At 36.6% G+C, this 17,053-nt stretch overlaps 1 protein-coding gene across 4 annotated transcripts in view; it reads right to left on the bottom strand.

The window, feature by feature from the left end:
* LOC138326052 (uncharacterized) overlaps positions 1 to 17,053 on the bottom strand; it is a 38,966-nt gene that overhangs the window by 4,888 nt on the left and 17,025 nt on the right. For all 4 annotated transcript variants that reach the window (XM_069272168.1, XM_069272165.1, XM_069272167.1 and 1 more), the window contains exon 2: positions 6,377 to 7,018. In XM_069272168.1, coding sequence (XP_069128269.1) covers positions 6,377 to 6,694 — 318 coding nt within the window. In that variant the 5' untranslated portion in view covers positions 6,695 to 7,018. The remainder of the gene's footprint in view (positions 1 to 6,376; positions 7,019 to 17,053) is intronic.

Here is a 17,053-nt window from a genome sequence, read left to right as displayed (position 1 = left end):
TGATATGATTCAATGGCAATTTCATAGGGATAATTCTGACAATTTTTGACAAATTACCAATTACAATGACCAAATAATGCTCAAAAATGTGTTTTCCCTATTAGTTAGTAAACTGAACCCCCTCCTCAGGAAAAAAACCCGAGACCCAAGGGTCTTGTAGAGGGCCTTGAGACCTTTCTATCCATCAAGAGTATTCGATTCTACCACATCTATGAGTTGAGAAGAAGATTTTTGAAATTTTAGTCAATTTTACCCCTTTTGGTCCCTGCCACAGCCTCTTGTGAGGTGGGGACCATATAATTCACAATTTTGATTGGCCTTATGTGCAAAATTTCATTGAAATTTCTTCAGCTGATTTTGGGAAGAAGTCGAAAATGTAAATCGGACAAAAGGCGATTAGAATAGATCACACGAGACTTCGTCTCAGGTGACCTAGAAATACTAGCATATCAAACCAAAATCTACAATAGAAGCCTTCTGTAATCAAACCAAAAAAAATGTTGTTGTAGTACCAAATCATTATTGAAGCTTACAATAGACGCACGTGTACTGCGATGGTTAGATGAACAGAACTAGTCGTCCCGGAATATCAAGCGTCTTAGTCAGTGACAACCACAATGGAACTTTGAATACAAGCTGAATTAAAAGGAAAGCTTGAAGGGTATCTGAGGAACTTGTCTAGGATGCCGAGCTATGGGACAATCGCTGGGACTTTTTCTCGCGATTTGGAACTTCGATGGTAAATATATTCGTAGTTTAACAGTGTTTGCAACAAAACCTGCATATGGTAAATATGAAAATTGATTAAATATGGGAAAAATTTCTTTGTCGGCTAGGTCTCACAGCACATTTGTTTTGCTTTCAAATTGCTACATATATAGCGAAAACACATTAATCAAACTCACATAGCTTGAAGGGAGATCCGTCGACGTAAGGATGTGTATTACATAATGAAAGATGAAGCCGAATAATTCAATAGAAGCCATGATTAATGTTCTGATCAAATAGGAAATGCAGATGCAGTTACACACTGCAATACTGAAGTTATTAAGGTGATCTGCGTCTCCAACATACCACATTGTACTCTAGACACTTCCGCTCCATCCTTCATGGAAATGCAAAACCATATATACGAGAAATGAATCTATATCCTTATCGCTAAAGTTTCACATAGACATTAGACTTATATATCGAAAAGACATTTTCTTCTTCATGAGAAAACTAATATAGGATACGCATGGCGATTGATCTATTTCCTGTGTGATATTAAATTTATTGAAATCTTAAATTCTACACGGTGTATCTATACTTGATACTGGGATGAGCTGTGATTTTTACGTAACTGATACTGGGCTTTGCTGTGATATTTGTGTAACAGAATCTGTGATCGATAAACACTTTTATCTTCACTGCTCTACTTAGTCGACAAAAACCTGCCATCAGCGATTTTCAATCTCTACAATAAATTGAGAAATACATGTTTCCAGCATCTCTTGATGACAATTAAATAAGGATGTAGCTATTTCTTGAGATTGATCTTCTAGTAAATCCTGTCAGATGTGCGATGTAGCCTATCCCAAGTGTTTGTTCAGTTACTGTGTCATCGCCAGAATCCCGCGGTCTGTCAGGAAATCAAACAGAAATGTCACTGGCAAATACCCCCATAAAGCCGCCATTAATAGTCCCACGTACTTGTGGTCGGTCAGAAGTAGGTGCACACAAACTCTTTCACCGCCGGGCATTGTGGGATATATGTTAAAAACGATTCTCTTTTTTATTGAAATGTTGGGATCATTTTAATTTGGTTAGCTGACTAAAAGTACTTGCAATCGCCAACGCTATGTAAGGTTTTACGCCATTAAGGACGCTTCCATCTTTTATTGGGAAGCAAATTGAATGTTATCGGTTCTGTAATGTAACTCGACAAGGTTAGACTTGTTCAAAAGTGCAGTTCATTTTCGACAAAAGTGGTTTTGAATGTTATTTTCATCACACTATTTTCACCATCTATTTGTTCTATTTTTTAATACAGCTGACTTGACTGCCTTACGTTTTATATCCCCCATACCTGACTTGTATATTGTAGGGATGGGGATGCGAGGTTACTCGTTGTTTTCCTTTTATATAAAACCCTCAATTAAGACGCTAGTTTAATATCTGCTACGCCCATTGCATGATAGAAGGAGGCGACTAAATTTGGGTTTTTATTTTTTCAATTCTTTCTTGTAAGAAATTAATATATTTTATTGCCATCTTTTTAAAGATCTGTGTTCATAAAGGTCAAATTTAAGTTTCACATCTATCTGTCCTTATTAATTTATCTAATTACTGTGTATGTCATGGTTCATTCACATTAGGTCTTTTATCTCGGTTTTTGTGTCTAATGCATTTAAAACATTACAAGCCATCCCGATCACCAGCTGACACATCGGATAGTGCGTCGTATCCAATGTACCCGTGTCGATTGTAAACGAATAAACGAACAAAGAGCAATATTTGGGTATATGCTTTTATAGACCAGTGGGAAAACACGTGCGACTAATGTCACTGACAGATTATTTTTATTCCCTAGTAACCTTAGAAAATGTCTGACTGATTATTTTGAGTCCTTAGTAACCTTAGACTAGAAAATGTCTGACCGATTATTTTGATTCCTAGTAACCTTAGACTAGAAAATGTCTGACCGATTATTTTGATTCCTTAGTAAACTTGACTAGAAAATGTCTGACCGATTACTTTGAGTCCTTAGTAAACTTGACTAGAAAATGTCTGACCGATTATTTTGATTCCTTAGTAAACTTGACTAGAAAATGTCTGACCGATTATTTTGATTCCTTAGTAAACTTGACTAGAAAATGACTGACCGATTATTTTGATTCCTTAGTAAACTTGACTAGAAAATGTCTGACCGATTATTTTGATTCTTTAGTAAACTTGACTAGAAAATGTCTGACCGATTATTTTGAGTCCTTAGTAAACTTGACTAGAAAATGTCTGACCGATTATTTTGATTCCATAGTTAACTTGACTAGAAAATGACTGACCGATTATTTTGATTCCATAGTAAACTTGACTAGAAAACGTGTGACCGATTATTTTGATTCCATAGTAAACTTGACTAGAAAATGTCTGACCGATTATTTTGATTCCATAGTTAACTTGACTAGAAAATGTCTAACGGATTATTTTGATTCCTTAGTAAACTTGACTAGAAAATGTCTGACCGATTATTTGGATTCCATAGTTAACTTGACTAGAAAATGACTGACCGATTATTTTGATTCCATAGTAAACTTGACTAGAAAATGTCTGACCGATTATTTTGATTCCTAGTAACCTTGGAGAAGAAAATGTCTGACGGATTATTTTGATTCCTTAGTAAACTAGACTAGAAAATGTTTGACCGATTATTTTGATTCCTTAGTAAACTTGACTAGAAAATGTCTGACCGATTATTTTGATTCTTTAGTAAACTTGACTAGAAAATGTCTGACCGATTATTTTGAGTCCTTAGTAAACTTAACTAGAAAATGTCTAACGGATTATTTTGAGTCCTTAGTAAACTTGACTAGAAAATGTCTGGCCGATTATTTTGATTCTTTAGTAAACTTGACTACAGAATGTCTGACCGATTATTTTGAGTCCTTAGTAAACTTGACTAGAAAATGTTTGACCGATTATTTGGATTCCATAGTTAACTTGACTAGAAAATGACTGACCGATTATTTTGATTCCATAGTAAACTTGACTAGAAAACGTGTGACCGATTATTTTGATTCCATAGTAAACTTGACTAGAAAATGTCTGACCGATTATTTTGATTCCATAGTTAACTTGACTAGAAAATGTCTGACCGATTATTTTGATTCCATAGTAAACTTGACTAGAAAACTTGTGACCGATTATTTTGATTCCATAGTAAACTTGACTAGAAAATGTCTGACCGATTATTTTGATTCCTAGTAACCTTGGACTAGAAAATGTCTGACGGATTATTTTGATTCTTTAGTAAACTTGACTAGAAAATGTCTGACCGATTACTTTGAGTCCTTAGTAAACTTGACTAGAAAATGTCTGACCGATTATTTTGATTCCTTAGTAAACTTGACTAGAAAATGTCTGACCGATTATTTTGATTCCTTAGTAAACTTGACTAGAAAATGACTGACCGATTATTTTGATTCCTTAGTAAACTTGACTAGAAAATGTCTGACCGATTCTTTTGATTCTTTAGTAAACTTGACTAGAAAATGTCTGACCGATTATTTTGAGTCCTTAGTAAACTTGACTAGAAAATGTCTGACCGATTATTTTGATTCCATAGTTAACTTGACTAGAAAATGACTGACCGATTATTTTGATTCCATAGTAAACTTGACTAGCAAACGTGTGACCGATTATTTTGATTCCATAGTAAACTTGACTAGAAAATGTCTGACCGATTATTTTGATTCCATAGTTAACTTGACTAGAAAATGTCTAACGGATTATTTTGATTCCTTAGTAAACTTGACTAGAAAATGTCTGACCGATTATTTGGATTCCATAGTTAACTTGACTAGAAAATGACTGACCGATTATTTTGATTCCATAGTAAACTTGACTAGAAAATGTCTGACCGATTATTTTGATTCCATAGTTAACTTGACTAGAAAATGTCTGATGGATTATTCTGATTCCATAGTAAACTTGACTAGAAAATGTCTGACGGATTATTTTGATTCCTTAGTAAACTTGACTAGAAAATGTCTGACCGATTATTTTGATTCCATAGTAAACTTGACTAGAAAATGTCTGACCGATTATTTTGATTCCATAGTAAACTTGACTAGAAAACGTGTGACCGATTATTTTGATTCCATAGTAAACTTGACTAGAAAATGTCTGACCGATTATTTTGATTCCATAGTTAACTTGACTAGAAAATGTCTGATGGATTATTCTGATTCCATAGTAAACTTGACTAGAAAATGTCTGACGGATTATTTTGAGTCCTTAGTAAACTTGACTAGAAAATGTCTGACCGATTATTTTGATTCCATAGTAAACTTGACTAGAAAACGTGTGACCGATTATTTTGATTCCATAGTAAACTTGACTAGAAAATGTCTGACCGATTATTTTGATTCCATAGTTAAACTTGACTAGAAAATTGATGTATGACTAAATGTCTGACCGATTATTTTGATTCCTAGTAACCTTGGACTAGAAAATGTCTGACGGATTATTTTGATTCCTTAGTAAACTTGACTAGAAAATGTCTGACCGATTACTTTTGAGTCCTTAGTAAAATTGACTAGAAAATGTCTGACCGATTATTTTGATTCCTTAGTAAACTTGACTAGAAAATGTCTGACCGATTATTTTGAGTCCTTATAGAACCGTTAGACTGACACTTATACAGATATGTTATTTAATGTGTCTACGGGCGTTTTTTTTTAAAAATGAGGCTTTGATGGAGAAAATGGAGAAAGTTTGATGCGTTCATTGGTTTTGAGTTTTAAGGGGGATAGTATTTATTAGTAGGAGAATAAAATCAATACGTGACAGAGAAGAAAAAAGAAAGACGACAGCAAATGAGCTAACTACACATAAACTGACTTCAGAAAAGTCGTCAACCTATCAATATAGGTGTGAATGCAGGACATTCAACTTATAGCTAGTGTGAAGGCAGGATATTCAACTTATAGCTAGTGTGAAGGCAGGACATTCAACTTATAGTTAGTGTGAAGGCAGGACATTCAACTTATAGCTGATTTGTCCTTTTTGAACCGAATCCATTATCCTAATTTGATATATAGGGAATTCAAAGATTTCAATGAAGACAAAATGACTATTATCATATCTGGTAAAACGAAACCATTACGGAGATCAAGCAGCAACGCGTGTGCAGACAGATTACTAGATTCAGTTAAAATAAATACCGCAGAGACAATACGACACCACTTACAGACAATTCTTCTAAACATGATAGTGTATTCTATTGTTGCTCAATGGCATGCTGAAGGACAATTTACCAATATGTGTGGAATATTTCAAAATAGAGACCTCACGGGATCGCGTGCGTCTTTGTTATATCAAAAATAAAACTCAACAAAAGGAAGCACATGTAACTTTTTGTGACACGGAACACAAATTCAATATAGATGTTATTGTTGTATTTCTATATGAGAACGAATACACTATAGAAATGGTACCAGAAAACATTTCCCGTTTTCGGGTGATATAGATTTTATTTTTTGTCGAATTTAACTTTATTGAGAGACAGTTTTTTTACACAATTTGAACTGAAGACCGTTAACAAGGACGAATAACTGATGTGATTATTTTTTAAATTCCCAGTAGAGTAGATTACAAGAGGACAAAATTTGATTACCTTGTGATTCTGGCACTGGTGGAATCTGATGGTGCCGGTCACCATGAGAACCAGCGATAGACCGACCAGCACACATCCTACAATCAATAACAGGAACTTCCGCACCGTGTTGCATGCTGGTTTATGCAGTTTCATCGTCGGGACGTACTTCCGGGTGATTGTAAGAAATCCCTCCGACTTCCGGTTATCGTCGCGGTCATCGTCCGCTTCACATGTTAACATGGGAACAGCGTCTGACCTGTCCACTCTGTCCGGAGGGAGAAGCACCGTAGACGATTGGTCAGGGTCGCCATGTAAAGGATCATCTCTGCTGGTCATTGTTAGTCAGAGATATGTGGCACAAAAAACTTCAAATCACAAGACGAAAAGTCCCCATCTAAAAGGAATGTTTGTTTCGCCCACAGAGAGCCGTGGTATTAGATATCCAATACAATGTCAACAGCAAATGTTCAGCAAGGATTCCGATGTTATGTGGAACATTTACTATTTGTGGAAAACGAAACAATATAAACGTGTGCCTCCTCCATTCAAGGTCAAATACGAGATGATGACATGCGCAACTTACATGTTGTCGGCTAATGCCGTCGGTGTGTTCTCCGTCAGTCAGTTTCTCCCTTCATGTAGATACCGCTTCTCGAACAACTGGAATTGAAATTAGATGAAAATACGTGTACAGTAACCAACTAAGCCGAACTGATTCCTAACATAGTTCGAACACTTTTACATAAAATGATTAAAATCCTATCACCGTGGTAATGATATAATTATCACCCACCATTCTAGTCTTCCTATTCCATCACGTTTAAACGATTTTTTTTCATTTTGAATAAAGGTTCTACATTTTCAATTATCCGACTTCGCAAACTAGTTTCAAGAAGGTGCGTTCTTTAATTCCATGTGCTTTAAGCGTATCACCCCAACTCCTCTTTCAGTCAAACAAAGTAGCTAATCGCTCCTCATCCGTGAAAAGCTTTAAATTTCGTTACAAATGACTTGATACCCGAGTTCGTTAAAGCAAATTGCACTGGAAATTAACGTAAACGTGTTCACACAAAACGCAAATTAAAATTTCACAAACATTTTTACATACCCACTTAACAAGAGGAGGACACCGTCTCCTAAACCATTGAATGCTTTGTTTACTTTGAAAAATCAATTGGATATCAATATGAAGTTATTTCACATCTCAAATCACATTAAACTCGTACTTTGACCTATTACATGTGTCTATATAAAACTGTTTTCTATAGTATAATGAAGTAGATAGACAATCATCCTATTGTTACAATCTACTAGCATCAGTCAAAGTAAAATCGTTTTAGGCATTTTACTTTCAAACTTGCAACATTTTTATCACATAATCCGTCTGATATCCAGTGATTTCACACGTATCACTAGTGTAATATACACTGAAGCAAAGTTCATCGGCAGTGCCGAGCAGGAAATTCATTGTGACATCATGACAGAAACAATTAAGTGACGCTATGATTTCGAAGACAACGGGACAAAATGATGGTCTCCGTTGGATTTGAGCAGTACATTTTGGCATTGCAGTTCTTTAAAATATAGGTTGTTGTATTTATGTGATAAACATTTTATAAAACAAGGCCCGCAAAAATTAAATCTCCGAAGATTTATTTCATATAAGTTTTATATATTTTTTCCCATATAAAAAGATCACTCATTTAAAATTCTAACGTATATACTTAAATTTTGTGTGTGGTTGTTAAAAAACGAGCTCCTGTTTTGAAATACTTATATGATAGTCTCTCCATTAATAATATCAATAGCAATACCGTTACAAATTTTACAATGGTAAAATAGAACACCAAACAGTGGATGTGACTTTCGTGTTTCAAATAAGACATTACTTGAGCACGTGGTCACAGAAAAATGCCATCACTTGTAAAATACAGCGGTAGAAGGAATAAAAGGCTATACCACACGCCGACAATAAAACATGGATGCGACATTAATGTTTCAAACAAGACAACGCCAGGCCACGTTAAGTCCATCAGGTTACAAACTCTCACTTGAAATTCAGGAAAGTGATCTCAAGAGAAAAGACTTATAAACATAAATATCACACAACAGAGGACGGCCTGCAAACGTTAGATTAGCTTTGTAAACGTAGTGTTGTATTCTAATTCATGCTGGACTGTTGAATGACATTGTTATGGACATGCAAAGCTTCTGAATTGATAATAATACCAGTTTTATATAGTAGGTTCTCAGGTGTGGACAGCCACTGATATTCATCAACTGAGGTCGACACTTAATTAATGAAGCGGACAAACATGTTTTCTATTTCCAATTATCATCACGAAATATTGCCCCCTCCTCTCCTCTAAAGAAGACGATGAGTCGGGATTTACAAGAAACTTTCAACGATTTCTTTTATCCTTTAAGGCTCGTCAACGATGCAAAGAACCATAATGAGAGAAACTTGGATGAGATTTTAAACCAACAATTACTATAAACATTCGTCTTCATTATTCCCCTGTATTGTTATATTATAAATGATACCCGAGGGGATAATTGAAATTTTAGTCATTTTGGTCACGCCCCGCTGGTCAGCGTCAGCAAGGACCGATATGGATGTTAAAATGCTATATTTCAGGCGAATAATTCTAACCAAGTTTGACTCATTTTCTATGAAAATTGAGCAAATAATGATCATAAATGTGTTTTTCCTTTATAAACTTAAGAAAACTTGATCCCTCTCTACGGGGTAACGTGAGACCTCAGGGTAATATAATTCACATTTGTTTTTCTATGAGGAGTAATTCATTCTACCACATCTGTGAGTAGAGAAAAAGTTTGAAATTTTAGTCAATTTCACCTCATTTGGCCCCACCCTGGGGTTGGGGGCCATATAATTCATAATTTTGATTGGCCTTATGCCTTAGGTTTTTTTAAAAGCGGTCACAAAACAACGCCACGTTTAAAATCTGTGGAAAATCCGTACAGATAGGAATAGATCGGAACATCTCGGAGACGTCCGAGCTATTTTAAACGTGTTCACGACAAAAATCAATATCTAAATTTAATTATTTAATAACTTTCGAAATTAACTTTACAAAGGTTAGTAAATATGGTTAGTTTAAAATTTAGTGAAGTGGAGAAAATATTTAAAACTCTTTGAATGTTTTTCTATGACAAAAAGAGAACAAGTCATAGACCATACAACTTTAAAACATGAATTATGATTCCCACAATAAACTTCACAGCTATTACTAGTTGTATACGCGTGTACATCCAGAATTGCGTTGTTTCAAGTAAAAAACGTCGATCGTACATCTGGTACACGGGAAGGTTGCCAAGTGATATGAAAACATTTCATTGTTTTATGTTTGATCGGCAGTATGATGTGTATGTAACGTATAGCCTGTTGTCTCGATAACTCCTGCCGCAGACTAAAACAGAAAGTTTTATGATGAGGACCCATCACATCCTTATCGTATGGTACAGGTCATCATTGATCTAATGTCTGGTCTTCTACAGGGGAGGAGAATACGCTGTGTTCATCACCAACCGCAACTTTGGGAGTATAACTTAATATATGTTAGGATTGTTGTCTCCAATAGGATAGTTTACCTTAGTTTTAACGCTACCGTAAACTTTACGAGCCGTGGCAAAGAAGACACTATAATAACGAAAGTTTCTCCTTCATAACGCTCAATTAGAAAGATTAGCAAGTACTGAAAATAGTACAGCAGACTATTGGAAAATAGTTCATTTTATGGTAAAAACATGTTGAAAGTTGGTATGAATATATTTGTTGATGTTCACTGTTTCCGTACGTAATAAAGGAGATAAGCAACAATATGACGCAGTCTCCCATAACGTGCAGACAAAAGTCACCTGCCTTCAATGACATTTGCTGTTAAACGGAAAACAACAAACTAAATTATACATGCAATATGTCTTTGACATGGGTGTGGTATGTCCAGAAATGATGACAACTGCCAACTTTAATTGCTTGTGATTGGATGAACTGTAGTCACAATCCAGATAAAACCGACCTGACGCTGTATTAATCCCAGTACAGGACTGATGTATGTTGTTGATTAACATGCTACGAGTTCCCTCTAGCATTTTCATATTCACTTGATATTCCAGAAAACAAAGTACCGACGACGTTAATCCTGCGATAAACAACGAGTCTAGACCATTATGGAAGGTTGGTACGACATGCTAGACAAACACGATGACTGAGATAATGGGTGGATAAACTAGGGACCAAAGTCAACTTCAGGTCTCTCGGAAATCGACAGCTCTCTCTGAAATTGTCAGGTCTCTCGGTAATCGACAGCTCTCTCTGAAATTGTCAGGTCTCTCGGTAATCGACAGCTCTCTCTGAAATTGTCAGGTCTCTCGGTAATCGACAGCTCTCTCTGAAATTGTCAGGTCTCTCGGTAATCGACAGCTCTCTCTGAAATTGTCAGGTCTCTCGGTAATCGACAGCTCTCTCTGAAATTGTCAGGTCTCTCGGAAATCGACAGCTCTCTCTGAAATTGTCAGGTCTCTCGGTAATCGACAGCTCTCTCTGAAATTGTCAGGTCTCTCGGTAATCGACTTAATTCAATTGACGACCTTTCTTACCTATTGTTCTCCATTTAGGAATGTAAAGACAGCATTAATACCTACACGAGTTTGGTCTATGGTCGCCAATAGTAACATTCAAAGACAAACTACGTTATGGGTCAAGAGGTTCAGATCGGCAATGACAAACAATCTCTATGATGACCGAAATGATGACCAGCTATATTACTATTTAGTAATAAACTGTATACTGAGCGTAGGTTCTAACTAAGCCACGTCACAAAAAATAGTTCTTATATTTCAATTATTTTATTCATGTCAAATAGCAATAACACATTCAAAAAATTCTCGTAAATGTGTTTTTGTAAACATTGACACGTGATTTTGTGGAATGTCAAAGAAAGTCCGCCAATGTTTACATGTATTCATACGCACCGAATCAGGTCACGTTCTGCACTCAAGTTATTGGGAAATAAACAGATTTTCTCCAAGTTAGTTTTTTCGATTCAGAAACAGTGGCAGTTGTAAATATTCTGTATTAACTTAAATACAGACGATACCACAACCCTGTGAATTGTGTAGTAAATACAGACTGTACCACAACCCTGTGTATTGTGTAGTAAATACAGACTGTACCACAACCCTGTGTATTGTGTAGTAAATACAGACTGTACAACAACCCTGTGTATTGTGTAGTAACCAAAATACAGGCTGTACCACAACTCTGTGTATTGTGTAATAATTAATTTTTCTTTGTTTTCATACCAAATCTGGCTTTCTGATTGGCCAATATTTTTTTTGCATACCACTATGAAAAAAAATCCGAGAATGGCGCGAAACCCCGACGTTAACGTGACGTCACAATAGAGACATTGACTTTGCGTATTGATTCGGAAAAAAGAATCCCTTGAAAAACCACTATAATGTTACATTTAAACATACTTCATTTTATCAAATAGAGTATAAAATTAATTATAAGTATTGATGTCACTATTTTTTAATTTTATCGGGTTATGAAAAAAAAATTGTTTGCAAACTTTTGTGAGAATCCGCTACGCGGATTCACACAGTTTGCAAACAATTTTTTTTTCATACCCCGATAAAATTAAAAAATAGTGACATCAATGCTTAAGTAAATACAGGCTGTACCACAACTCTGTGTATTGTGCAGTAAATACAGACTGTACCACAACCCTGTGTATTGTGTAGTAAAAACAGACTGTACCACAACCCTGTGTATTGTGTAGTAAATACAGACTGTACCACTACCCTGTGTATTGTGTAGTAAATACAGATTGTACCACAACCCTGTGTATTGTGAAGTAACCTAAATACAAACTGTTCCACAACCCTGTGTATTGTGTAGTAAATACAGACTGTACCACAACCCTGTGTATTGTGTAGTAAATACAAACTGTACCACAACCCTGTGTATTGTGTAGTAAATACAGACTGTACCACAACCCTGTGTATTGTGTAGTAAATACAGACTGTACCACAACCCTGTGTATTGTGTAGTAAATACAGACTGTACCACTACCCTGTGTATTGTGTAGTAAATACAGATTGTACCACAACCCTGTGTATTGTGAAGTAACCTAAATACAAACTGTTCCACAACCCTGTGTATTGTGTATTAAATAGAGACTGTACCACAACCCTGTGTATTGTGTAGTAAATACAAACTGTACCACAACCCTGTGTATTGTGTAGTAAATACAGACTGTACCACAACCCTGTGTATTGTGTAGTAAATACAGACTGTACCACAACCCTGTGTATTGTGTAGTTACCTAAATTCAAACTGTACCACAACCCTGTGTATTGTGTAGTAAATACAAACTGTACCACAACCCTGTGTATTGTGTAATAAATACAGACTGTACCACAACCCTGTGTATTGTGAAGTAACCTAAATACAAACTGTTCCACAACCCTGTGTATTGTGTAGTAAATAAAAACTGTACCACAACACCGTGTATTGTGTAATATTTACATTTCCGTGTTCACCTTCCTATATAACCTTACTAACCGGGCAATCGTTTACACTTGCGTAAACGCAGAGGGGCTGCTGCACAAGAACACAAACCGAAACACTGACTTCCGCCCTTATGTGAATGCGCATCCGGTTAGGCCAAAATATATGCCATGACAAAGGTTCGATATCAACATCAGTTTGAATGCAATGGAAAGCATTGTGTTAATATTAAAAACATAAAAAATGAAAACATATGGAATAAATGGATTAAAAACGCTAAAGTTATTGTGGAACTATATTTTATTTACTCCCGGAACTTGACACATTTTCCCGCCAAATTGGAGCCAGCTGTTTCGCGATTCCATCAATTACTCAGCTGTTCCATCAATCGTATAACGTTGAAAAAACGAAGTTTTATTTCACCGGAACACTAAATTTAAATGAAATGGTCGGTCGAAATGTAAATATAAGGAATGTTTTTAATTTTTTGTTGTTTACTGGTGTGTAAACTGCATTTTTTGTACAGATATTTCAACATGACGCACTGACGCGCGTCATTTAAAATATCTGTACAAAAAATGCAGTTTACACACCAGTAAACAACAAAAAATGAAAATCATTCCTTAAGTATCTAAATACAAACTGTACCACAACCTTGTGTATTGTGAAGTAATTGATACGCTACCAATAACTGCCAAGGCAATTGAGTAAAAATCGTTCAAAACCAATATATTTCATGTTAACTTTGAAATGTATTCATTTGGAATGACAACGTATACTAAAAATTGGACTCGAGCTAGATATTAACTTGGATGTATGCGTTGCTTGGTAATTACATAACAAGCATTTAAAAGAGGTTCTAATTTGAGAGAGACATGTTACGTAATGGGTAGGATGGGTAAATGAATTACCGGTATATAGGAGTAGGCATGGAAACCTTATAGTTAGGCGAGGACTAAATCCTCTAAATCAAGTAAAGCGCCGCTGATGATTAAACAGAGCATGGATGGTTTGAGTACTGTGGCGAACGGATGCCACACTTTGTGTATCAATGGGTGATTAACAGACATAATACAGGTCTGTGACAAGCTTCAGTCTCAGTACGCTGTGTCTGGGCTCTCACATAATGTGGTATTAGTACAGACGTAATACAGGTCTGTGACAAGCTTCAGTCTCAGTACGCTGTGTCTGGGCTCTCACATAATGTGGTATTAGTACAGACGTAATACAGATCTGTGACAAGCTTCAGTCTTAGTACGCCGTGTCTGGGCTCTCACATAATGTGATATTAGTACAGATGTAATACAGATCTGTGACAAGCTTCAGTCTTAGTACGCCGTGTCTGGGGTCTCACATAATGTGGTATTAGTACAGACGTAATACAGATCTGTGACAAGCTTCAGTCTTAGTACGCTGTGTCTGGGCTCTCACATAATGTGGTATTAGTACAGACGTAATACAGGTCTGTGACAAGCTTCAGTCTTAGTACGCTGTGTCTGGGCTCTCACATAATGTGGCATTAGTACAGACGTAATACAGATCTGTGAGAAGCTTCAGTCTTAGTACGCTGTGTCTGGGCTCTCACATAATGTGGTATTAGTACAGACGTAATACAGATCTGTAACAAGCTTCAGTCTTAGTACGCCGTGTCTGGGCTCTCACATAATGTGGTATTAGTACAGACGTAATACAGATCTGTAACAAGCTTCAGTCTCAGTACGCTGTGTCTGGGGTCTCACATAATGTGGTATTAGTACAGACGTAATACAGGTCTGTGAGAAGCTTCAGTCTTAGTACGCTGTGTCTGGGGTCTCACATAATGTGGTATTAGTACAGACGTAATACACGTCTGTGACAAGCAGTACGCTGTGTCTGGGCTCTCACATAATGTGGTATTAGTACAGACGTAATACAGATCTGTAACAAGCTTCAGTCTTAGTACGCCGTGTCTGGGCTCTCACATAATGTGGTATTAGTACAGACGTAATACAGATCTGTAACAAGCTTCAGTCTCAGTACGCTGTGTCTGGGGTCTCACATAATGTGGTATTAGTACAGACGTAATACAGGTCTGTGAGAAGCTTCAGTCTTAGTACGATGTGTATGGGGTCTCACATAATGTGGTATTAGTACATACGTAATACACGTCTGTGACAAGCAGTACGCTGTGTCTGGGCTCTCACATAATGTGGTATTAGTACAGACGTAATACAGGTCTGTGACAAGCTTCAGTCTTAGTACGCTGTGTCTGGGGTCTCACATAATGTGGTATTAGTACAGACGTAATACAGATCTGTGACAAGCTTCAGTCTTAGTACGCCGTGTCTGGGCTCTCACATAATGTGGTATTAGTACAGACGTAATACAGATCTGTGACAAGCTTCAGTCTTAGTACGCCGTGTCTGGGGTCTCACATAATGAGGTATTAGTACAGACGTAATACAGATCTGTGACAAGCTTCAGTCTTAGTACGCTGTGTCTGGGGTCTCACATAATGTGGTATTAGTACAGACGTAATACAGATCTGTGACAAGCTTCAGTCTTAGTACGCCGTGTCTGGGCTCTCACATAATGTGGTATTAGTACAGACGTAATACAGATCTGTGACAAGCTTCAGTCTTAGTACGCCGTGTCTGGGGTCTCACATAATGTGGTATTAGTACAGACGTAATACAGATCTGTGACAAGCTTCAGTCTTAGTACGCTGTGTCTGGGGTCTCACATAATGTGGTATTAGTAAAGGTTCATAAGACACAATCACAACAAGTGGCTTACTTCCAGTACTAAATCTCAGTTAAAGATTGAAGACTTTAAATCTAAGAGACATTTGAAATACGTAAATCGACTGAGTTAGTTGAGCACGAACAAGGATCTATTTCATCTGGACATTGTAATTCCCCGTCGTTACACAATCAACCATGATTACTTTACGGAATATGGCAACCAGATACAAAAGAAAGAAAAGGAAAGAAACGATGAACAACTTAAAGAATGAAACTAACAAAGAAATAGAGAGAATGAAATGAAAGCATAAGCAAACAAAGACATACTAGGCATTATTAATGTATACGAAGCCAAATGAAGAAGAGATAATCGGAGATTGAACATCTCCGGGGTCAAAAATACCTACCCTGTTTTTAGTTAAAAATAATTGAATCTCTTACACAAAAATGCACAACCCCTGTTTTTGAGTCAGCAACACGACAGTTTGGAGAGCGAAGGCAGCAATCACGGTCTCACTACCATCTTTGTCCATAGCAGCGTGTGATAGGAGGGGAAATGAACTAGCAAATGTGTGATAGTGGTTTTATACAGAAAATTATTCAGCTTCGAACTATCGTCTAATAGGTTTAACAAAGCAATTACCCCAGGAACTTTGAGTCTTAACCGAACATCTATCTTTCAATCGGAAATGAAAAGGGCTTGAAAACCCATCAGCTCGGGGATAATCTAAAGGGGGACAACGAACGAGTTTGGGGAAATTGAAGTTTCTTAGTTATTTAGGAGTTGAGAGTCTGTGTACTAAGTAATCAGCAAACATTCGGATGTCATCAGTCTTTTAGTTAAAACTTATCAGCGAGAAGTATCCGAACGTGTCTTCTACTATAGATCAAGTAGAAAAATATAAGTTAACGTTCCTTTCAACAATCCATCCTAAAATGAGGATTATTTTTACATGAACCAGTCACGAATATATCTCGTGCATATCTGATCGAGAATTCACAATACCTAAACGTTTACAGAATAGTTTCCTTCTCATTCTGCTGCTCTATTTGATCTCATGAGATAAATCTAACACATCAATATGCAATATCGTCCTTAGTATCATTATTATCAAATTGTATTCATTTAAACGAGCTTTACGGTTCAGTTTATAAGCTGTGTCTTAAAATACTCACGCTCACAGGTACCTTACACCAATTATACAACGGTTTAAGGGATGGCTGCCGGTACCTTACACCAATTATACAACGGTTTAAGGGATGGCTGCCGGTACCTTACACCAAGTATACAACGGTTTAAGGGATGGCTGCCGGTAATATACAACGGTTTAAGGGATGGTTGTCTTCTCGCTAGTAACGACCAGACACCCGTCCTCTTTCATTAACCTGTTATTGTTGGTAAGTGGTGTCGTGGAACCGAACTTCTTATTT

Source organism: Argopecten irradians, chromosome 6, assembly GCF_041381155.1.
Source record: "Argopecten irradians isolate NY chromosome 6, Ai_NY, whole genome shotgun sequence".
Taxonomy (NCBI): domain Eukaryota; kingdom Metazoa; phylum Mollusca; class Bivalvia; order Pectinida; family Pectinidae; genus Argopecten; species Argopecten irradians.
This window is presented reverse-complemented; position numbering and strand designations above follow the sequence as displayed.